The sequence below is a fragment of the Scyliorhinus torazame genome, chromosome 18, assembly GCF_047496885.1.
Source record: "Scyliorhinus torazame isolate Kashiwa2021f chromosome 18, sScyTor2.1, whole genome shotgun sequence".
Classification (NCBI taxonomy): Eukaryota; Metazoa; Chordata; class Chondrichthyes; order Carcharhiniformes; family Scyliorhinidae; genus Scyliorhinus; species Scyliorhinus torazame.
In genome coordinates this window covers 55145508-55169130 of record NC_092724.1, presented here as the reverse complement: position 1 = coordinate 55169130, position 23623 = coordinate 55145508, and the positions used below count along the sequence as shown (strand labels likewise).

The 23623-nt window shown below is 48.3% G+C and overlaps 1 protein-coding gene across 1 annotated transcript in view; it reads right to left on the bottom strand.

Moving 5' to 3' along the window:
* The window catches only part of LOC140395214 (receptor-type tyrosine-protein phosphatase delta-like), a 634165-nt gene that overhangs the window by 107424 nt on the left and 503118 nt on the right, over positions 1–23623 (bottom strand). The window contains exons 18-25 of the mRNA XM_072482754.1: positions 18211–18470; positions 17426–17516; positions 14968–15183; positions 12650–12810; positions 11238–11240; positions 8811–8822; positions 5438–5550; positions 524–565 (exon numbers count right to left, since the gene is read on the bottom strand). Of these exons, the coding sequence (XP_072338855.1) occupies positions 524–565; positions 5438–5550; positions 8811–8822; positions 11238–11240; positions 12650–12810; positions 14968–15183; positions 17426–17516; positions 18211–18470 (898 nt within the window). The remainder of the gene's footprint in view (positions 1–523; positions 566–5437; positions 5551–8810; positions 8823–11237; positions 11241–12649; positions 12811–14967; positions 15184–17425; positions 17517–18210; positions 18471–23623) is intronic.

The following is a 23623-nucleotide window of genomic DNA, read 5'->3' as shown; positions in this document are numbered from 1 at the left end:
CGAATGGCCATTTTGTGTGGGAGATGCCCTATGCTATGGTTGACAAATCCATTCTCAGAGACTCGAAGGCTGGCACCTGGAACCTTATCCTCCGGATGTGGAAAACCCCTCTCTCGCCCTCCTTTCTGACCACCTCCCGCAACATCCTAAAGGTCAAATGACCACCAGGTGAAACTGATGAAGCCACAAGTCTGCAGACAACCCTGGGCTGGAAAGGGTTAACATTTGAAACAAACAGTTAAAAAACATGCACAAGTGTGAGGAGCTAAAAGCTTAGCCAATGAGCAGCCAAGGAGCCTTAAGAGAGAAACACAGATTTAAAAATACACAGAGGTGGGTAAGGAACATAGATTATACACAAATATATATATATATATATATATATATAAAATCCAATTCTATATGTATGTATATATATATATAATATATATATATATGTATATGTATATAAAATAAAAACAAAACATAACAAAATTATAAAAGTCAACAAAACAATAGGCATAAAGTGCAAGTGGGAACTAACTTGCAAATTCGGGTTCACTGAGGGGGCTGCTGACAACAGATTCTGTGAAAAAGAAACATCAGCACGTGAACACACTTAACCCTACAGGTTGGCAGAACGCAACTCAAGGGGTAAGAGAACAGAAAATAAACGAGGAACTCAAACAAACAAACAAATGCATGAGTAAACAGTCCGACTCCAATCTGGCCCTTTGAAACAACTCAACCATTTGTGAAGGCTTTCTTACCTGTTGCCCTTCTCTCCGGTGGCTCGCTTTGTTTCAGACACAGCCGTTGTCATGGTGCCCGGGAAATGCCAGGAGCCCCGATTACGCGAGGGCAGGTACCCAGAATGACAATCAAAACAGCTGATCCGGGTGGGGTAGGGCTCCGGCAGGATCTCGGGATCGAGAGTGGACAAGTGGCAGGACAGTGTCCACAATCAGACTCTCGATACTTCCTTCTCCTAACCTGACCCCCACACAGAGTTGCCAACTCCGGCTCGACATAATTCTGGAGGTGTCATCACGCACCCACCCACCCACCTCCACTGGCCTAATTAGTTAAGAAGCCTTTGTTAAAAATCCTTTTTTTTTAATCCTTGATCTAATATTTTTACAATTAAAGAAAATGAAAATGCACAATGTTTCCTGGCATCAGTGTCCTGGACATTAATCTTTAACTCCCCCCTGGAGTCGTTCGTAACATCCTGGACAGTTGGGAATCCTTTCCCACATCCCATCCATTTTCTCCCTTCCTTTTCTGAAAGCATTGGTTCTTCCTGGGTCGCAATTCCACCAACAGCAAAAGCCTTCTAGCACTTCACTGCATGAGCTGTAATTGATGGTTGAAGGGAAGTTGACGTAGAGAGCATTATAATCCTGGCTTTATCAAATGGCCTCGCCTACATATTTCCTCACCAGGTCTCCTGATGGGGAGCAAGATTGCTGACTGACTTCCTGTTCTCTAACAGAGGGACAATGGAGCCAACTGTAACAGTTCCATGGAGCCTATCTGAGAACATCCAACTCAGCACGAAACAGGGACCGAACTTGGGACTGGATCAGTCTTTGCTGCTAGCTGGGTATGTGCAGCACCCATGATCTAGTTCATGAACTCAGGAGCAGGGAGAAAATCAGGGGGAAGCAACCAACCAGCCATACCGCTGCGCATTTGAACAAGATACAGGTGAGACGCAGCATCAGGCTGAATCACATCACCAGACCTGGGTCACCCCCAACCTCATCTTACATTTACTGCAGCCCAGGCGGTCCAGCTGTGAGCCTAAATCGACTTCTCCTCCAAGTTGAATCCTTTGTAATGCGTTCTCGGAGAAACCATGAAATGTAGATGATGGTGGGGGGTCGGGAGGGGGGGGGGAGAAAGAGTGTCACTGACTCTTTACATGGTCAACATAGCCAATGGAAGAATTGGCAAACTTGAATCTAGTTGCCAGAACTGGATAAACTTTTATTTATGCGCAGTTCAATCCAGCTGATGTGCTGTTGCGAGGACTGGAAAGCGTTAAATTTCTGAATTCCTTGACATCCAGTGTGAATGACATGCCAGAAAAGCCATTGACTAATGTAGAATAATCACAGTCTGTTGAGTATTTGGTTGCCTGTTACATCTTTACCCAACATGCAGTGCCACAAACAGCTCTCGTGGGTTGACAAACCAGGTGATGAAATATCCTTCTGAATTAATTGACAAACTTCGAGAAACTCTTCAAACAGGCCAAATCATTGATTCACTGGATTTCCCAATGTAATGGCAGAGCCTTGTGAAAAGTCAGCTGTGGACATCAGCAAGCAATGCATTCTGGGATCCAACTTCTTTGAAATGCGACTATGTCTCAAAATGGCCCTGCATAATAATTTCATAATAGGTATTAAAAAATATTCTTCTTTGTGATGGGATCTTCCACACCAAATGCATCTCTTTTGAAAAATGAATCTTGTATTATGCCTCAACCAGGTGTGCTCATAACCCATTCCTAATCTTCCACTTCGGCTGTTTTCCAGTTGACTTGTAATGCGTGTGCAGGAATAGGTCTCAGTGCTTCCTACTTTTGTCCCTTGCTCCCTGTTCACTTTGCACCTCCACTGTTGAGATTGGTGCCAAAGCTCTGGGGAGTACTGAGTTCAAACCTTTGTTCCACTATTTCATTCTGATGCTTTTGCAGCATCTGTGTGATCTCCCCCACAATGGGACACAATTAATGACACAGACGAGGTTGCCAAACATTTCCCAAAAAGTAATCTCAGCTGAACAAACCAGTAATTTCTGGGTGGTTGCTTCATTAATCACTTTGGTGGTAGAACCCTACTGATTTAACATTTGGTTGGGAATCATGGGCGGGATTCTCCCCTCCCCGGCGGGACGGGGAGTTCCGGCGTAATGGAGTGGCGGGAACCACTCCGGCGTCAGGCGCCCCAAAGGTGTGGAAGTCTCCGCACCTTTAGGGGCCAAGCCCTCATCTTGAGGGGCTAGGCCCGCGCCGGAGTGGTTTCCGCTCCACCGGCTGGCGGAAAAGGCCTTTGGCGCCACGCCAGCCGGCGCCGAAAGGTCTTCGCTGGGCGACGCATGCGCGGGAGCATCAGCGGCTGCGCAGGGGAGGGGGTCTCTTCCGCCTCCGCCATAGTGAAGACCATGGCGAAGGCGGAAGAAAAAGAGTGCCCCCACGGCACAGGCCCGCCTGCAGATCGGTTGGCCCCGATCGCAGGCCAGGCCACCGTGGGGGCACCCCCCGGGGCCAGATCGCCCCGTGCCCCCCCAGGACCCCGGAGCCTGCCCGCTCCGCCTTGTCCCGCTGTTCAAAAGGAGGTTTAATCCACGCCGGCGGGAGAGGGTTGACAGCGGCGGGACCTCGGCCCATCGCAGGCCGGAGAATCGCCGGGGGTGGGCCCGCCGACCGGCATGGCGCGATTCCCGCCCCCGCCGACCGGCGCAGCACGATTCCCACCCCCGCCGAATCTCTCGGGACACGCTGGGGGCGGGATTCACGCCAGCCCCTGGCGATTCTCGGACCCGGTGGGGGTCGCAGAATCGCACCGCATGTTTCTCAGGCATCTGTGGGGACACCCCAGTCACCTCGAAGTGCCACATTAAAAATCCAAACATTTCAATATTTGATAGAAGGTAAGATTTAAAAGAGTTCAGTTTTGAAATTATTTCATTCCCTATAGGATATCACAGAGACCAAAAAAAACACTTTCCTTTACTCTTGGTTCTTCATTTTAAATGCTCACATGGCACAGTGTTCCACGAGTGAGACCTTAGGCTCCTGGCCCTTTGCCACTTCAGCTCTTGGGAAATCTACTAGAAGATGGTCAAGGATGGTGCAAGTTGGCTTTCCTCTGTCCCTTAAATGCCTCAGCAGGCTAAAAGCTCCTGCTACATATCCCTTGAAATGTCTGGGGTATTGAGCCTATCCTCAAATATCTCCTTCCATACTGTAAATCCAGAACCAGGCTTGAAACACTGGGAGGAAAAAGGAGTATTGTTTGCAGATCCTCACCGGAGCGATGGGGGAAAACACAAGCTTGAGGCAGCCTGGGGGAGAAATCAGCGAAATCCAGGGAACTAGGTATATAATTTGTGCTGTCAAGCCCACAGATAGCACAATTTGAGCTCCATGACATTCTACCATCCCGGTACTTTCCAGGAATCAAACAGCTTGATCAGCTCTGAGCAGATTGTTCAAACCATCCACAGTCCAGAAAGTGACAGACAACACGCATAGTCTTGACAGTATTGGTCAATTTCTGTGAATATCAGATCTATACCAATGCTGCTGGAAAGAAAACGGGGAGACTCCATTGATCCATGACGATTACTGATGTGATTGTCTTTATGGCACAGCGCCCCAATGTTGTAAATCTGTGTAGGATCCACTGACCTCCATGGCAACCTTGTCACTAAAATATTCCAGCCTTTGAACTTCAGGAAACGTGCATCTGCACTGGGCTGATGAGTGCGCCATTGAAAAGACCAAACGCTGATAAACAATTCACCTACAGGATGGTAAGGTAACCTGGACATAGCCGGTGAGTTTCTCCTATAATCTCTATTGAGGTCTATCCCTCATGCGCATAGCTTAAAGCGGGTCCCAATATCACTCAGGTTTGCTGAGTGTACCATCCTCATGATCTCATGAGAAACTGGGACTAAAGATTTACCTATCCCATCAGGATTCCCTCTTTTTAAAAAACTGATTTACCACAAATACTGGGTTCTGACCAGGATCAAATTTAGAAAAAATGAGTACATTCTCATTCTTCACATTAAAAAATGTTGTCAAGATCCAAATGAAGACCCAATTTTGCAGAATATGATGGAGGACGTAGAGGCAACATTAGCCCGGATATCAGGCTTGTAAAGCAACATTAATATGGTTTTCTATAGTGGGTAAACTGTTTTGTGGGTAATGCAGGAGGAGAGGTGAGGTGAGGGGTTCAGAAGACCAAAGGCAGTTTTTGCTCTTGAAAAACACTCCAGCATTTTCTTGAAGCTTTTAGGTGCTGAAATGTTTTCTGTGCTTATGTTGTGCCACTCCAAGTTAACTTTCCCTCCTCGGTCCTTCCCTGAAATTAGGTTCACTGGCTCAAACATACACCAGCATTACCCAACAACTACCTGCCAGTTGTTCAGAGCTGCAAAGCATTGACCTGCACTACTGGAATGAATACTTTTGCCAAGACAACTCTGTCACCGCCACGCAGAAGAGGAAAGTTACTCTAGCCTCTGGTTTTTGAGGAGGCCGCCAGTAAACTTCCTTTACTCAGAGGCTCCCCAACAGTTCTAGGATAGGCGGGAGCCTGAGGAAAAAACTAAAACCGTGAACTTGGTGTTCACTAATAAAATGAAAATGCATTTTTGATTATTTCTGTAGCACCAATACACAGTGCACCCAGTTAGAAGGCCTCATCTTTACCTGGCGTCTGGAAGTTGATGCGCCTCATTTCTACTGGGTCTGTGGGATGATGGGATGGCACCTCTGCGTTATTGAGAAGGCACTTAGTTCTCGGATCACTTTCTTTACGTTTTCTATCATTGGAATCAAATATACAAAAGTTAGGTTGCAAGTTTGCCAAGGACACTGGTTACACATAAATCACTGCAGTCAGTCCGTGAAATTGTGGATTTATTTTGTGTGTGCCCCATAACCTGAGTTCACTTGTTTTGCTCATTCCTAAATCAGGTTTCCTGGGCTTCTGACGGTAAAGTTATGGCAGTTACATGCTGTTTTGGAGCCGGATTCAAATTCATTTCACATGGAATCAAAATGGCCATCAGACAAGAGATGAAACCTCCATCCCTCCAAAGTGTGTTTAAAGCAGACATTGATAAGATTTCTGATTCACAAAAATGTAAAGGGTTCCAGTAGGGGATAGCGGGTGGCAAAGGCACTGAAGTATCGGATCAGCATTAAATGGAGGAGCAGGTTCCAATGTTCCTGAGCCAGGAGGTGGAAAACTTGTATCTAATACACAACGCCATCCATCCACCCTGTCAGGCAGATTGCCTGCAGTGTTTTGTTCCTCACAATTTAGCACACCAGAGTAACTTAGAGCAAAGGATAAGATTTTGCAACTCATTTGTACAAAAATTGATTCTTTAATTAGGTTCTCGAAACAGCCCAGCAGGACGGTGCAGTGATGACCCAGCGTTCTCAGTAACACATAGCGATGAACTTATAAACAGCTTTTTGTTACAAGAAACCATAACCATTTTGTAACAATTAATACTGAATAAATCAGTTAAAGTTAATTATTACTGATACCATTCATTTTGCAGATTGATAGAAAATACAGGAACACAAGAAATACGAGCAGGAGGAGACCACATTGTCCTTTGACCTTACTGTCATTCAACAGTATCATGGCTGATCTCAGATTTCAATCCACTCTCCCGCCCGGTTCCCTGGGAGGCCAAAACAAGGGTCAAAACAATGGGGCATCCACAACGCACTGAGGTAGAAGATTCCAAAGATTCCCGAACTTTTGAGTGAACTAATTTCTCCTCATCTCAGTCCTAAATGATTGGCACTTTTTCCCGAGTCTATGACCCCATGTTTTAGATTTCTGACCCATGGAAACAATCTTAGTGTCTACCCGGTCAGGCCCCTTTAAAATCTTACAAGGCTTCAATGAGATCGCCTCTCATTCTTCAAAATTCCAGAGAAGATAGGCCTGGCTTACTTACAGCAGTTCATACAGACAATCCTCTCATCCGAAGGGGTAAAATTAGTGAACCTTTGCTGTACAGTCTCCAATGCAAGTCTATCCTTTCATAAATGTGGAGACCAAAACTCCACACAGCATTCCAGATGTGGTCTCACCACAACTCTGTCCAACTTCTTCATTCCTGCACTCCAATCCCCATTGCAATAAAGGCTAATTGCTTGCTGCACCTGCATGCTAACTTTCTGTTTTCCTTTGTTTCTTTGAATATCAACACTTGTAAAGTTTCTCAGGTTTTAAAAAATATTCTGCTTTTCTATTCTGACCTCAACACTTTCTGAAATTATGCTCCATCTGCCATCTTGTTGCCCATTCACTTAACTTGTACAGATCTCTTTGCAGCCTTTCTGTGTCCGCCCCACAGTTTACACTTCCACCCAACTTTGTATCATCAGCAAACTTAGATACATTACTCCTGTCTCTTCATTGGAGTCATTCATACAGAGCAGGACTTTCCAGTCCCGACATCAGCAGGCATTGTTACAGGCAGGATGGCAACGTTTTAGATTCGTTGGGGTAATATTGCACCCACATCCGCTATCAGCAAAAATGGTGATGCGAGAATTTGGAAATGGGAACCTCATTTTAGTGCTTTTACACACATTTCAATACAATTAGCTAGTGCCCCCGCCACATGCTCCGACCCTCACTGAATATTCCAACCTCGCCGGCTCTACATCACGTCAGCAAGGTTTACAACATCTATTTAAAAACGTGACTCAGTTGAGGGGGTGTCCCACCCTGAGCGCATAGTTAAGTTTAGGCCCCAGGGGTAGTGGAACATGCCCAGACAGTGCCCTGGAACTTCCTCCTGGCACCATCCCTTTGCACTGCCAGGTTGGCACTGCCAGGTTGGCAACCTGTTCTAGGGGTGACACTCTGGAGAGCCCCATTGGAGCAGGGTTCATGTTATATTTGTTGGGGGGGTGGAGAGCCCAATGCTGATGGGGGGGGCGGGGGGGGGGGGGGGGAGAGGGGGAGGTGATGAGCCCGGATGATGGGAGGAGGTCCCCTATGTCTGTGTTTAGGGGGGCTGGGGCGTTTTCTGGCAGATCAGGACGCCATTTTTAAGGGCACCCGATTTGTGTCGAACCGGCCTTGCCGGCTCTCTCAGGCCCTGTCTCACCACAGTGACGGCATAAACCACGGCCACTGATTTATTTTCAGTGATCTGGTGCAGATGAGAGCTTTAGGCTGTTTTTTTAGTCAGAACCTGACACTCTGGAAACAATATGGGGAAATTTCACTTGTTGATTTTCAACCGCTCTCCTAATTTTCCCATTCCACCTGTGGTGTTGCTTGCCAGTATCGGGCCAGAGAATCTCACCCATAGATTATAAATAAATGAGACCCCAGCACTAATCGGCATTCCATCATTCACAGCATGACAACTTGAAAATGCTCTGCTTATGCCCACCGTCTACTCCCGTCTGTTAACAAACCCTCTATCCAGCACGGTAGTATAGTGGTTAGCACTATGGCTTCACAGCGCCAGGGTCCCAGGTTCGATTCCCGCTTGGGTCACTGTCTGTGCGGAGTCTGCACGTTCTCCCCGTGTCTGCGTGGGTTTCCTCCGGGTGCTCCGGTTTCCTCCCACAGTCCAAAGATGTGCAGGTTAGGTGGATTGGCCTTGCTAAATTGCCCTTAGGTTAGATGGGGTTGCAGGGTTACAGGGTTAGGGTGGAGGGTGGGATTAAGTAGGGTGCTCTTTCCAAGAGCCGGTGCAGACTCGATGGGCCGAATGGCCTCCTTCTGCTCAGTTGATTCTATGAAGCTATCCATGCTAATATATTACACTCATGAGCCCTCATCTTGCTGATTAGCTATTTGTGTGGCACCTTATTGAATTCCTTTTGGATATCCCAGTATATTACATCTACTGGCTCCCCTTTATCGAGTCTACTAGTCACATCCTCAAAAAGCTCTGATAAATTTGTCAAACAGGATTTCCCTTTAGTAAAGCCATGTTGACTTGTTCTAATGATACAATGCTGTTCGAAATGCACTATTAAGGGTTCCTCATCTTAATTATCCAGAATTTTTAGATTTAAAATGGCTGCTTACCTGTCGGGCTTGCTGTCCATGATGAGTGCAGATGAGGGAAAGATAAGAACCATGTGAGTGCTTCAATATAAACTTGAATAATACACATGCACAAAACAGCAGTCAACCAGCATGCCTTCAATTATTAACCCAATTATCATACTGCAGGAATGGCATCCTAAGCCTACTTGCTTACATACTGACAATGGATTCATTGTGAAAACTAACAAAAGGTACGTTAGAAGGTGATGGCATAAATGGGGACATTTGTCCTGCTAAGGAATAGGACAAGAGAATTAGCTACTGCATGGGGTTTCAATATATATTTTCTCGTTCTGCCAAGTGAATTCCTATGGACAGCTTCTGGGTCATCCCACCCCATAAAGCCTGACAACATAGAAAAATAAACTCTGGTCCCTCACAAACACAGTTTATTTGGAAAAGTATTAGAAGTTGCATTGTGGCTTTAGCTGATCAACCATGACTGATTTAGGGAAGTCAGTTTTGGCCAGGTCCAGAGCCAGGCAGGCAGCCAGGGTACAGGGAGGTCACTGAGCAGCAGGTAAAACACCAGGAGGCAGGAAGGATGCAGGGCTGAGAACTGTAAGGAGGGACAATGAAGGAAATAAAGTTTCTGGGAGAGTTAGAAGTAGTCGGAGAAGTTGATAGAAACAGAAGGAAGCGATAGCATGGCTGGGGTACAGAGGAATATGGGTGGAATTCACCATCCCAGGATGCCTGGATCACATTCCCCAATGGGACGGATAATCGGGCATTGGGCAAAAATGGGATTGACGCCGGACGCCGACCCGAAAGCAATGCTCGGAACCCCCCCCCGCCCCGCAGGTGGCGGGAATGAGGTCCATGCCGCACGCCAGCGGGAGCATGTAAATAAATGCAAATGGGTCTTAACGATCCATCTGCATCCATTTAGCGGGCCTGGTGCCTTATGCTCCTCCGTCATTCTCAGTGTGGCCTAAATCACGTGGGTGCATATCACTTGTGGTCTCTACCAGTGTGGTTCTGGTGTGGTTGGTCTCATGGTGGGCTAAGATGGCAACGGTAAGTGCAGTGAAATCACATGCTTGAGTGATTGGAATGCACTTAGTGCTTGAAATGTACTTACCTCTCTTAGTTGTGGTCAATGTTTTCAAGCAATGGGGTTTCACCACTTAGGCCACTAAATTGTGAATGGAGATGAATGAACCAAAGCTGCAGATGGTTCGTAGAAGCTGTCAATCATAGGCCACTATTAGAAAGCTATGAATGGTTTGCAGCCAATGGATTTGTGGGAACCAGACACAGGTCTCAGCTGCCCTTCTTCCAGGAATAGACACATGGAGCTGCAAGGTAAGTCTGACAGCTGCAATTCTTCTCACTGCCCCTGTCTGGACAACTCTGTGGCTTCCAGACAGGGGGTCTATTTTCTGGGCGCGAGAGTTCCTTTAGGCGGGGGTCCATGTGGGGGGGCCTCCTTATAACAGGAGTCCCTGTGTGTGTGTGTGTGTGGGAAGGTCTCCCTATTACAGGGGTCTCTGTGGGGGAGGACACCCTATTACAAGGGTCCCTGTGGGGGGATTCCCTATTAGAGAGGTCCCTGTGGGGGGTGGGGGTCTCCCTATTACAGGGGTCCCTGTTTGGGGGGGGGGTTCTCACAATACAGGGGTCTCTGTGGGGGGGGGTCCCCCTTTGAGAGGGGCCCCTGGGGAGGTCTCCCTTTTATAGAGGCCGATGTGGGGGGGGAGGGGGGGGGGGGGAGAAACTTGTTGTATCACCCCCGTTCTTGGGAGTGGGGGGGTTGGGAAGTCACCCAGGCAATGAAATCCGGGCTTCTGTATGGTTGGGGGGAGTGGGCTAGGGGCCGATTTGTGCTACGGGCTATGGGGGGGGGGGGGGGGGTGGTTGGCAGCTGCACCTCGCTATCGCGGCCCACTAGCGTCTTCACTATGGTGCCCCGATAGCATAAATCTGCATGGCATGGAACACTGAATTACTCACCAGTTTGCGCTCCCAGGTGGAACACACACACTGGCTGTGATTCAGCTCCGGCGGTTTTTAAAGTGTTGTCTAGTTTACATTTTGAAAGTTTTCACACAGCTTGCTCAAAAAATGGACAGTTCAGTCAAAATGAAATGTGTAGCATCCCAAAGCTGAGTCCAGCAAGGGTGTGGACTAATGTAACAGACCAATCTGTGTCGCAAGGCTATAAAAGGCGACTCGCGTTTGATAAGGACCCTCAATGGGAATGTGCAGTAAAGGCCGCATATAGCCCCGTTTTGTACACTGAGGAACCTAGCTCGCCGGAAATCCTTGGTGTAGTGAGAGATCGGGAAGATATTTGAAATGGTGTGGCAATTTCCCAAGCCAATTTCCCATTTTACTACTGTAAAGGTGATATATAATTGCAGATGCAGGACACCCCAATAACATTGTGGGTAACGGCACTACCTGCTGTAGCACCAGGTCATACAGAGCAGAAAGTCCCAAGCAGAAATTGGTGGTTTGCAAAATGGTGGAACGTTTGAGATGATGGGAAAAACAGGTTAGTTTTAACAACCTGACAAAAGTAACTTGAAGTCCTAGTCATATAGAATTTATAGAATTTACAGTGCAGAAGGAGGCCATTCGGCCCATCGAATGGAGGCGGAGGGGTCTATTTGTGGAGGTGGAGGGCCCGATTCATGGAGGAATCATGGGTGGTGAAGTGGTTAGCACTGCTGCCTCACAGCGTCAGAGACCTGGGTTCAATTCCAGCCTTTGGTGACTGTGTGAAGTTTGCACATTCTCCCTCTTGTCTGCGTGGGTTTCCTCCGGGTACTCCAGTTTCCTCTCACAATCCAAAGATGTGCAGGTTAGGTGGATTGACCATGGTAAAAATTGTCCCTTGCCTAAATTGGCCAAAGGTGAGGTGGGGTTGCGGGGATAGGGCAGGAGAGTGAGCCGAGGTAGGTTACTCTCTCGTAGGGTCAGTGCGGACTCGACAGGCCAAATGGCCTCTTTCTGCACTGTCGAGATTTTATGATTCTACGATGAGGGTCCTATTCAAGGAGGATCCTATTCATGGAGGCAGAGGGTCCTCTGCATGGAGGCGGAAGGCCCTATGCGTGGAGATGGAAGGAGAGCAACAGACATTGTGGAGTGCATGCAGACTATATAGCAACTTGTTTTAATGTACTGCACTGATAAATCCCACTGGCCCTTCAACCATTTGATGAAGGCCTCATACAATTGTAGAGTTCTGCTTTAGTTGTACATATTACTGCAGCTTCATTAAAAGCTGACTATTCATTTGAGGCAAACAATGAATGCGAGAATTAACTATTACGAAGCCTGTATTATTAATGGCTGTTATACACAGCAGGGGTGGGGGGGAGGGGGGGTGGGGGAGAGAACAGGCGGAGTTCACTCCCCCATTGATCACTATCCATGTCAGTGCACATGTGTTTGTGTGCATGTGTGACTGGATCAGGCTGGACTTTGCTTACACTAAACTGGCTCAATGTGAGCCGAGGCTTTGACTGTCAGGAAACTGTTTGATTATCAGGGGCATCACAGTCAGACTTGTTTTCACTCAACGCTTGCAAACCCACGCACGCACCCACGCACCTTAACTCCTCTTCCCCAGCAGGATCAACATTCAGCAATTATGAACATGAACTACAATTGATTAAATGGGGTGCTCTTTCAAAGGGTCAGTGCAGACTTGGTGGGCCGAATGGCCTCCTTCTGCACTGTAAATTCTATGATTCTATGATTCCCCCCCTACCCCAGGTGCCTGTATCATTCTGAATGCAGTTCTCGCTAACCAATGCACCAGCCTACCTAAGCCACCCCAATCCCTCACATCGAGATTTGCTCACTTTTTGTACAGTAGGATGGCAATCACAATGCAAATGATGAAGACCACCGCCAGCACTGGGCCCACCACCCAAATCAGACCTTCCTCTCCATCGATAATGGGCTGCGGATCGGGATCTGCTGAAAGGATGGGGTCAGAGTATGGGCTTGCTGCAAACATTTTCTGTAATGACAATTATAAAACATGGCAGTCAGAGAATTCAGCCACACACTCCCCTCACTGAAGAACACTGCTTCAGAAAGCAGTCAACGAGTTTCAAAGAAGTCAAAACAAATCACAGCAGTGAAAAAAAGAATAGGATATCGCAGGAATAATCCCCAAATATTGATAGCTGTTGCAATTTTAAAATATTCAGTCATGGCAACAGGAGAACATATGTGACGTGAGGCATTACAGTCAGTGGGTTCTCGCCTGATTGTTTGACATACTCAAAGCAAATTCCTCTGCTACTTTAACAGAACTACTAACACTTTTAAAATACAATGGCAGAGAGGGAGATTTAATGCAAGTGTGTTATGCAATCATACAATAACAGCAACCTTACAGAATCTAATAGGTGGGACAGGTAGGGATAAACCACTTTGCTTCTCCACAGTGATCGGTACAAAGAACGTATTCTTATAATTCATTATAAGCTTCTCAAAGGGAATTCTAGAAAAGCTAATTCACACATGAGGGTTGAGAGCATGTTACGTATCCTGTTCCAGGAGGGCAAAGATGCAGAATCACGATGAATATTTAATTGGGAAGCAAGCAAATTAAGGGATATGGGGTTGCAAAGATGAAGAGTTACTTTTTTTTTCAAAAAGGCAGTGCGGGCCAGTTTCTATAATAAATAGCAAACTAATTTGTGGTTCGATCGGCACCCAAGGCGCAGGAAGAAATGTAGGATCCAATTAGGCTGAGTTTGGCCAAAATATATGGGGCTGCTCCCTGAATCAGAGCAAAGCGAGAGGCCATAAATATCAGATAGTTACTAATAAATCCAATGGGGAATTCAGCAGAAACTGTGGAATGTGGAACTCACTGCCACAAGAATTGGGTTGAGACCAAAAGCACTTGAGGGCTAAACACGTGAGGAACAAGTGAATAGTAGGTAACGCTGATCGGGTTAGTTGTAGAGGTGGATGGGGATTCATGTGGAGCATAAGTGTCAGAATGGACCAGTGGGGAGAAGCATTCATTTTCTGTGCTGCACGGTCTACGTAAGGTTACACCAGAACCTACCATCAAGTGTCATTACTGAGTTATCAGATAGCAGCATGGATTGTATTCTATCTGAAATTGTAGGGCTCGAATTGGTCTCTTCACAATCCGTCAATAAGACTGCATCATAGATTCTTTTTAATACAGGTTTCTCCCACACAGTAATATTTGGCCAATTAAATAAGGACAAGAGACAGGTCTTTCCTTGGATTCAGTTTTGTTGAATGCTATCCAACTGGAGCAGCTCAACTCCCTGCTGGGATGATGCTGGTTGATACCAGATGGTAAAACAGCATGTTTTCTTCACTTTGGGAACTCATTGGAGACAATGACTTCAAGGTCTGATGTTCATGGCTCCATCATTGGTTCCTTCCGATGTCTGGGGTTGGAGCTCTGGAATGGTCTCCCTGAATCCCTGTAGCTCTCTCCCCTTTAAGATGCTCCTTAAAACCCAACTCTTTGACCAAACATTTGGTTACCTGTCCTATTATCCCTTTATTCGTTCAATGTCATGTTCTGAGAGATGCTTTGAGATGTTTTGCTTTGGTAAAGGTTCTTCATAAATGTAAGTTGTTGTTGTACCACACATCGAGTGGCCGTGCAAAGTTCCTTCTACTCTTCACCACCACTATACACTACCTTTAACATCAGCAGAGTACCCAATACAGGATCCAGGTATTTCTGTTACTCACACCCAGGGTGAGAATTGGAAAAAGGAAAGGGAGCGTAGGAGGATGTAGCGGGCAAGTTGTGGAGATGGTTTGATGAGGGCTATGGGGATGATGATGGGGTTGTTGGGGATGGTGTGGTGGGGGCAATGGGGATGGTGTGGTGTGGACATGGGGTGATGATGGGGTTGGTATGGTGGGGGATATGTGGATGACGATGGGCTTGTTGGGGATGGTGTGGTGGGGGATATGTGGATGACAATGGGATGGTGGGGAATATGGGGGTGTATGGTGAGGGATATGGGGATAACGATGGTGCTATGGGGATGGTGTGGTGGAGGGTGATGATGGATTGTGGGTATGGGGGTCATGGCAGATGGGTGACACCACAGAAAGTAGAAGGTGAGATGTTTAATTTACGTTTTATCAAAAGACGTTCACTCACCGCTTCTGGTATGTCCAGGAGACCCAGGATGAAGAATACATATTTATTACCCTGCTCCAGTGGTCTGTTCTCAAACCCACCATAAAACCGCTGGTCACCCAGAATGAAATCTCGAGGGAGAACATCAAAGCGGGCTGCTATATAGGGCTTGGAGTGGCCTAGTTGCCGGCGGGGCCGGAGACTTCTGCGTCGGCGCAGGGTCAGATCCTGAAGGAGCTGGAACCAAAAATAAATTATTTCTTTGGGAAAGCAGAAACGGATCTTGTGAATGGCACAGAAACCAAAATAATGCAACAAAGAGTAATAAGAGCCCTGACTGAAAATAATAAACATAACTAGGTGATAGGTCAGCCATATACAGCTCAATGCTAAGCTCGGTTCCCTCAGTCTCTTTTCACCAATTACACTCAAATGTCTTCCCAAACATGTTCAGGAGATGATGAAAGAGGGGAATGATTATGGACAAGTGGGAGAGTTCAGTTGTGGAAGTGACTGTACAAAGGTAGCAGTGGACCACAATTTAATAGGACACAGGGAGTCCACACCGGGTAAAATAAACAATATTTATTTACAACATGATATATAAACAGGCTGGTAGATCCCTACCGGGTTTCTGTTTTGCTCGATGCATTACTGGCCAACCCTTTATACAGAGGTTAATAGAGATTCCCGTCCCTAGCGGGGGGCTCGTATACCGCAAGGACCATGGGGAAGATAATTATTCCCACCCCGCAGGCCCCTTGCGGGACATTTACACAGACTGTAAATTACAGGACATTGAATGGCAAAGCACCAGGCCAGAGTGGACAGGCCAGACGGGACTGGCTAACCAAAACTGGTCTGTCCTCTCTGCTCCGAAAGGTTGAGATTCCCTGTTGTCGGGTCAGGTTTAGACGAGTAGCTTACATGGGATCAGGTTAGTTCTGGAATAGTAGCATTGAGCATCAGGATGTACAGAAACACCTTTCAACTGTTACACAGCCTCTCACCCACCTAAATGTAAAGTAAAGTCACCTTGTCCCAGATGACCACAGGCTGCTTTCCCCTTTGAGGGGGGGGGGGGGGGGGGGGGGGGGGCGGGGAGGAGAGCTGGCTGGTGTTGATTTAACTTAAGGATCACCCCACCTCAGGAAAGGGGCAAGGTTGAGAATAATTATCTTTATTATTGTCACAAGTAGGCTTACATTAACATTGCAATGACGTTATTGTGAAAATCAGGGACCCAGAAGGCAGGTCCTTCATGAACAATCTCAGCCGATACAGGAATTGAACCCATGCTGTTGGTCTAGCTGTGCATCACAAACCGGTTTTCCAACCAACTGAGCTAAACCCGACACATACCAAATATATGCTGGAACAAACAAAGAAACCGGTTTGACTGTCTCAGCTAATCATTCCCCCCACATTGATGGAAACTTACTTCTGGCTCTCTGGGCTTACCTCTCCTCATGGCTAAGTGGGTAAACACATCATCCTCTCACAAAACTAAATCGTACAGTTCAGAAGAGACTTAGGTGGCACTTGTGGCTTGTGCTGAGTTCACTGGGGTTGCAGTAGAATGTTACAATTGGGTTTCAAATCTGCTGAGTCTGGGCGGAGTAAATCAGCTGGGGTTCAGAACTCCTTAACAATGTGCTGAAAGGAGTGAGTGGTGTGCGCTTGAGTGTGTGCAGTGGGTGAGAGGATCACATTGTGTCAGCTGTGTTGATCTCCAAGGGTGTTGATCATAGAATTTACAATGCAGAAGGAGACCATTCGCCCATCGAGTCTGCACTAGCCCTTACAAAGAGCACCCTACTCAAGCCCACATCTCTACCTTATCCCCGTAACCCAGTAACCCCCACTTAACCTTTTTGGACACCAAGGGCAATTTAGCATGGCCAATCCACCTAACCCGCACATCTTTGGACAGTGGAAGGAAACCGGAGCACCCGGAGGAAAGCCACACAGACACGGGGAAAATATGCAGACTCCTCACAGACAGTGACCCAAGCTGGGAATTGAATCTGGGACCCTGGAGCTGTGAAGCAACTGTGCTAACCACTATGCCACCATGCTGCCCCTTGATGAACTCGCACACTTAGAATACCCACATTGATGTTACAATAGTGACATTTAAGGGGCATCTTGACAAATACATGAATAGGATGGGAATAGAGGGATATGGACCCAGGAAGTGTAGAAGATTGTAGTTCAGTCGGGCAGCATGGTCGGCACGGGCTTGGAGGGCCGAAGGGCCTGTTCCTGTGCTGTACTTTTCTTTGTTCTTTGATAACACCATGTTATCATAGGAACCTTCCGATATTGGGTTGTGGTGGAGGGGAGGCGGGGGTGGTGGTAGTGGTGGTGGTGGTGGTGGTGGTGGGGGGGGGGGGGCGGAATGAAGACTCAAAACACTTGTTGGCTGGCCAAACACGTGAGGGCCAAGGAAGGAAACGTTTGCTTTGCCTCTACGCACCTCTTCAAGATCCATTTCGTCAGGGCTGTGCCATATGTTGACAAACTTGCCATGAGATTTTTTCAGTGGAACCACGATGATGTAATAGGCTCTGAAACACAAGGTGAAAACATGCACCTCACAACTCAACCAAAAAACCCAAGATGACACAGTAAGGCAGCTTGCAACCAGATTTATTCTCTTGCGAAAGACAATGAAACACTACATGATGGATTAATGTGCGTCTGCCTGGAGAATGTGAGAATCTCACCCTTTCCATGCATTATGAATGGCACAGCCCGGGTTGCCATCTGTCTGCACAAACCGACCTGGGGAAAGGGGGGCTTCAGGGTTTCATTAGAATATCACAAATAGATAATGTGGGGAAGACAGGACTGAGCAACGGCCCAATGATAAACATGAACTCTATTTCGTTTCACACATGTGCAGGACCTGCTGAGTATTTCCAGCATTTTGTTTGATATACCAAATTTCTAGCATCCACAGTATTCTGCTTTTGTACCAATGCTAAAAGCACTGAACTTAAGACCAGAAGGTCCAGGTTTGAGCCTTAGGACGGTGTTCAGATAGTTGATTTTAACTGGGATAATTGCAATTGTACCACTACAATTGACCTCAGTTCCCCTGCTGCGGGTGGGTGGGGAGGTCATGAAAAATACATAAAGGCCATCCACAGATTTAAACTATTTAGTTAAGCTTTGCAAGAGAGTCCTGCAATCCCACCCCTCTGACAAAAGACATGGATGGGACACAATTTGAACATTTCATCCTCGGTGGTTTCTTACATAACTGGGGTCACTGTCTCCACCTCAGGCATCCGGACCATCAGGGTCCCATCGGGTTCCACCTTCTTGATGAGGTACGGTTTGCTGCCCAGGATGGCAGGGGCTGTGCGGGCCGACACCGTTTGCTGCAGGCCACCCACCGTGTTCCCGCGGTTAGTCAGCACGAAGGAGTATTCCTTGTCCGGTTCCAAGTTGGTGATCAGCTTCTTGGTGGCTCGCCCATCTACCTCGACAACGGACTGACCATTTTTATACTGGATCTGGACACAAACAGAGTCGAGAACAAGGAACAAATAAAAGGGTTGAGAAGGTAGGGCTTTGAAACCGAAAACATTGAGTAGGGAGTGTGGCATTAAATTGAACCCTCACCAGGGGCGAAATTCTCCCCCAACGGCGCGATGTCCGCCGACTGGCGCCAATAAGATGGGCATCGCGCCGGCCCAAAGGTGCGGAATGCCGGAGGCATTGGTACAAAAGCAGATGCCGGAGGGATTTCCGCCCCTCCAGCTGGCGGAAATGGCGTTTGTTGCCCCGCCAGCTGGCGCGGAAATGCGGCGCATGCGCGGGAGCGTCAGCGGCCGCTGTCAGTTTCCCGGCGCATGTGCGGGAGCGTCAGCGGCCGCTGCCAGTTTCCCGCGCGTGCGCAGTGGGGAGAGTCACTTCCTCCTCCGCCATGGTGGAGACCTTGGCGGAGGCGGAAGGGAAAGAGTGCCCCCACGGCACAGGCCCGCCCGCGGATCGGTGGGCCCCGATCGCGGGCCAGGCCACCGTGGGGGCACCCCCCGGGGCCAGATCGCCCCGCGCCCCCCCCCCCCCCAGGACCCCGGAGCCCGCCCACGCCGCCTGGTCCCGCCGGTAAATACCAGGTTTGATTTACGCCGGCGGGACAGGCAATTTCCGGGCCGGAGAATCCAGCGGGGGGGGGGGGGTCCCGCCAACCGGCGCGGCCCGATTCCCGCCCCCGCCCAATCTCCGGTACCGGAGACTTCGGCGGGGGCGGGATTCACGGCGGCCAACGGCCATTCTCCGACCTGGCGGGGGGTCGGAGAATGACGCCCCAGGACCTTAGGAAAGGAGCCAAATTGCAAGAAGTAATTAATCAAGAGAAAAAGCCCTGTGTTTTCTATCGGAGATCAAGGAGCCCTTAAAAGAGGGATTTTGCAGATTATTCTTGCATAGTGTACTGGGTTATCTGACGAGAAAAGCCTGCGAGCTCCACGCCGGTTTTCTCCCCTCAGCCAGCACTCTGTGCGGAGGACAAAATATTCTGCCCAATATATCTTTTGCGATGTTGATTGAGGGATAAATATCGGGAGACTTGGGGTAAACTCCCTTGCTCCTTTTCTAAATAATGCTATGAGATCTTTTACACCCTCCCTAAGCACTGCACTGGAGTGTCTGCTTTGATTTTTTGTGCTCACGTCCCTGAGTGGGACTTGAACCTTGTGATTCAGAGGTGAGCGTGCTAACAACAGAGCCATCGTTGACACAGCTAACCTGCCAAGTATCTCACCCTTCACGAGAAACCTGTCAGAAAACATGCAAATTATCATGAGGACGTACACTGACGGGGCTCTCGGTTGAAACGTGAGGCAGACTCCATTTGCCTGTTGCAGTGGATATCAATGCAGCGAGTTCCTGTGTTGGCTGGGCCGGTAATTCAGTCTCGGCCAACACCACAAGCAACAGGATACCTGGTTATCAATCTTGCTGCTGTTTGTGGGTTCTAACTGGTGGAGAATGGCTACTGTGGGAAAATAGAACCAGGAGGCCATTCAGCCCTTCAAGCTTATTCCGTCATTCAATTAGATCGGAGCTGATCTGTACCTCAACTCCATTTGCTTGCCCCCCATCCACTTCGCAAACAAATATCTTATCGTTCTCAGCCATAAAAATTTGAATTGACCCGGCAACCATGGTCATAACGCAAACAGTCGGAACTTCAAAATTCATTGTATGCAAATTGCTTTGGGACGCAAGTCACGACAGATGCAAGTCTCTCTTTTATCATAGATTATCGTAGAATTTACAGTGCAGAAGGAGGCCATTCGGCCCATCGAGTCTGCACCGGCTCTTGGAAAGAGAACCCTACCCAAGGTCAACACCTCCACCCCATCCCCATAACCCAGTAACCTCACCCAACACTAAGGGCAATTTTGGACACTAAGGGCAATTTATCTTGGCCAATCCACCTAACCTGCACATCTTTGGACTGTGGGAGGAAACCAGAGCACCCGGAGGAAACCCACGCACACACGGGGAGGATGTGCAGACTCCGCACAGACAGTGACCCAAGCCGGAATCGAACCTGGGACCCTGGAGCTGTGAAGCAATTGTGCTAACCACCATGCTACCGTGCTGCCCAAACTTTTCCAACTTAAAGACTATTCTTCACAATTTTGTGGACTGTTATGTGGGAAAGCAAATTGTAATTTTGCTGTTCTGCTCTTTACAGGAACGGATAGTAAATTAATGTGAACAGTCACATCCACTGACCAACTCAGTTGTGTAGCTCAGTCACAAAGGCCTGGACAGAAACCGAACTGGACCAACCACACATAAACTGAGGTTACAAGAGCTGCTCAGAGGCTGAGAATTCTGCAGTGAGTAATCATCTCCCGACCCTCCAAACCCCATCCATCACCTACAATGCAGAAGGCAGACGTGTGATGGAATATTCTCCACTTGCCCGGAAGGGTGCAGCTCCAACAACACTCAGGAACTTTGATGCCACCCAGGACAAAACAGTTGGTTTCATCTGCGCCCAATCTGCAGGTTAATCATTCATCACTTCCCACTGCCAATCGTAGTAGCCTCAGTCTGTACCACCTACAAGAAGTACTGTTGTAACTCGCCAAAGCTCCTTCGACGGCAACTATCAAATTCATGACCTCCACAACCTAGTAGAACAAGGGCAGCAGGTACATGGGAACCACACCATCTGCATGCTCCCCTCCAAGTCACACACATCCTGACTCAAAATACATCGCTGTTCCTTCACTGTTGCTGGGTCAAATTCCTGGAATTCCCTCCCAAACAGCACCATGGTTGCACCTAGACCACATGGACTGCAGTTGTTCAAGAAGGTAGCTCACCGTCACCTTCTCAAAGCCAATTACGGATGGGCAATAAATGCTGGCCTAGTCAGCAGCATTGTCCATAGTTCAATCTATCCTATGTTGAATCAGATGGTCCCAGCCAAAGCGGACATTTGGATGCTACAATCGACTTTGCTGATGATGGAGCATGGACTGATGGGGCGGTAATTAGTCGGATTGGGTTTGTGCACAGGACACTCTTGAGCAAATTTCCATATTGTCAAGTATGGTTGGCGGAGGGGGTTCCATAGACTTATGGGCAGCATGGTAGCACAAGTGGATAGCACTGTGGCTTCACAGCGCCAGGGTCCCAGGTTCAATTCCCTGCTGGGTCACTGTCTGTGCGGAGACTGCACATTCCCCTCGTGTCTGCGTGGGTTTCCTCCGGGTGCTCCGGTTTCCTCCCACAGTCCAAAGACGTGCAGGTTAGGTGGATTGGCCATGATAAATTGCCCTTAGTGACCAAAAAGGATAGGAGGGGTTATTGGGTTACGGGGATAGGGTGGAAGTGAGGGCTTAAGTGGGTCGGTGCAGACTCGATGGGCCGAATGGCCTCCTTCTGCACTGTATGTTCTATGTTCTAGATGCATGTGTTACGACTGTACACATTCGGAGCAGAAGTAGGCCATTCGATGTTTGCAGCTTGCTCTGCTTTGCAACAAGGTTATGGCTAATATGATTGTGGCCTCAACACAACCTTCCTGGCTTTCTGAAACATTTGGACTCCCTCATTGGTGAAGAATCCATTTACCCCTGCTTCTACTGCTCTCTGGGGGAGGGGGTTCCACAGACTTACAACCCCCTGTAGGAAACTAATTCTCCTCATCTCTGCCTTAAATGGGAAACCCTTTTTCGTCTGTCCCCACTGGCAGGATCATTTGGTGGCACTGCCAGGCTGCCCAGGTACCACCCAGCTCAAAGGGCATGTAGCTCAGGGCTTCTGATCTCCTGGGAGGTTCCCACAAGCGCCGTTCCATTTGGTCCCCGTCTGTGGTGACCAGTGCTGAACGGCACTCTCCCGAGGTCTCTGAGGCAAAGAGAATGAATCCCAAAGCCTCAGGTACCCCGGGATCTGCACATTAAAGTGAGGCTAGCTGCTTCACTCTAATATGCAGATTTGCCAAAAAGTGATCCTGTAATGTCTCGCAAGATCGCGTTGGATCTCGCGAGGCGCGATGAGCCGGATAGATCCCGGGAGCGGGGTCCCCTGGCTTTTCTCGACCATGCTGCGCGCGCGGCGAGCTGCTTTTCCTGTGCAGCATGGCCATTGGATCACGCCGCTTATGCCCTCTTAACAACTTTCTTTCTGACCTATCTTTGCGTCAGCAGCAAATTTTAGCAATCATACATTTAATCCCTTCAATCAAGTCATTGATACAAGCTGTCAATACTTGAGGCCCCAGAGACTCCAGGTGACAGGGACATGCTGAGCAGTTGCACATCATGTGGCTCTCCTCCAAAATACAGTAAAAAAGGCACTTTTGGATGGATTTAGCCCAAAAATTCAGACTTATTCTACCCTTAAACAGAAAAGAAAGAGGAAAATAGCAATATGCCAGCAAGTGGTAACTTCCATAGGGAAGCCAAAAGCTGTGGAAAAGGGCAGGAGCAGGAAGCGAGCGCGTCGGCGGACCTATGAGGCGAGGGGACCCCGGCCGCCCCAAGTGAGGGAAACCGATCACACGGACAACAGGCTCCCCCCCACCTGGATAGGGCTGGAAGACATTCCTAACCATGGAATTGACCGCAATGAAGGAGGAAATCAAAGTGGAGATCAAGGTGGCGGAGGCGCTGGTAACCATGCAGACAACGCTCGCTGGAATGGGAAAGAATAGTGGGCCTGCCAGAGCGGATCAAGGGCAGAGACCCGACTGACTATGTGGCTCAGATGCTGGGCAACTTGATCGGAAAGGACAGCTTCCCCAAGCCACCGGAGATCGACAGGACCCACAGGTCACTCCGACTGAAGCCCAAGGCCAGAGAGCAACGAAGGGCGATAATCATCAAACTACACAGGCATCAAGATCGGGAGAGGATCCTGCGTTGGACCCGGCAGACCATCGCAAGCAGGTGGGAAGGACACAGAATACAGCTGTACCAAGACATTGGGGCAGACCTGGCAAAGTGCAGGGCCGTCTTTAACCAAGTGAAATCGGCCCTGTACAAGGACGGAATAATCTTTGGGATGTTATTCCAGTCAAGCTCTGGATAACATTCCAGAACAAAGAACATAATTTCACCACCCCGGCAGAGGTAGGCAAGTTCATGCCGGCGAATAGCCTAGACAAAAGGCAGACAAAGCAGCGATGAGAAGA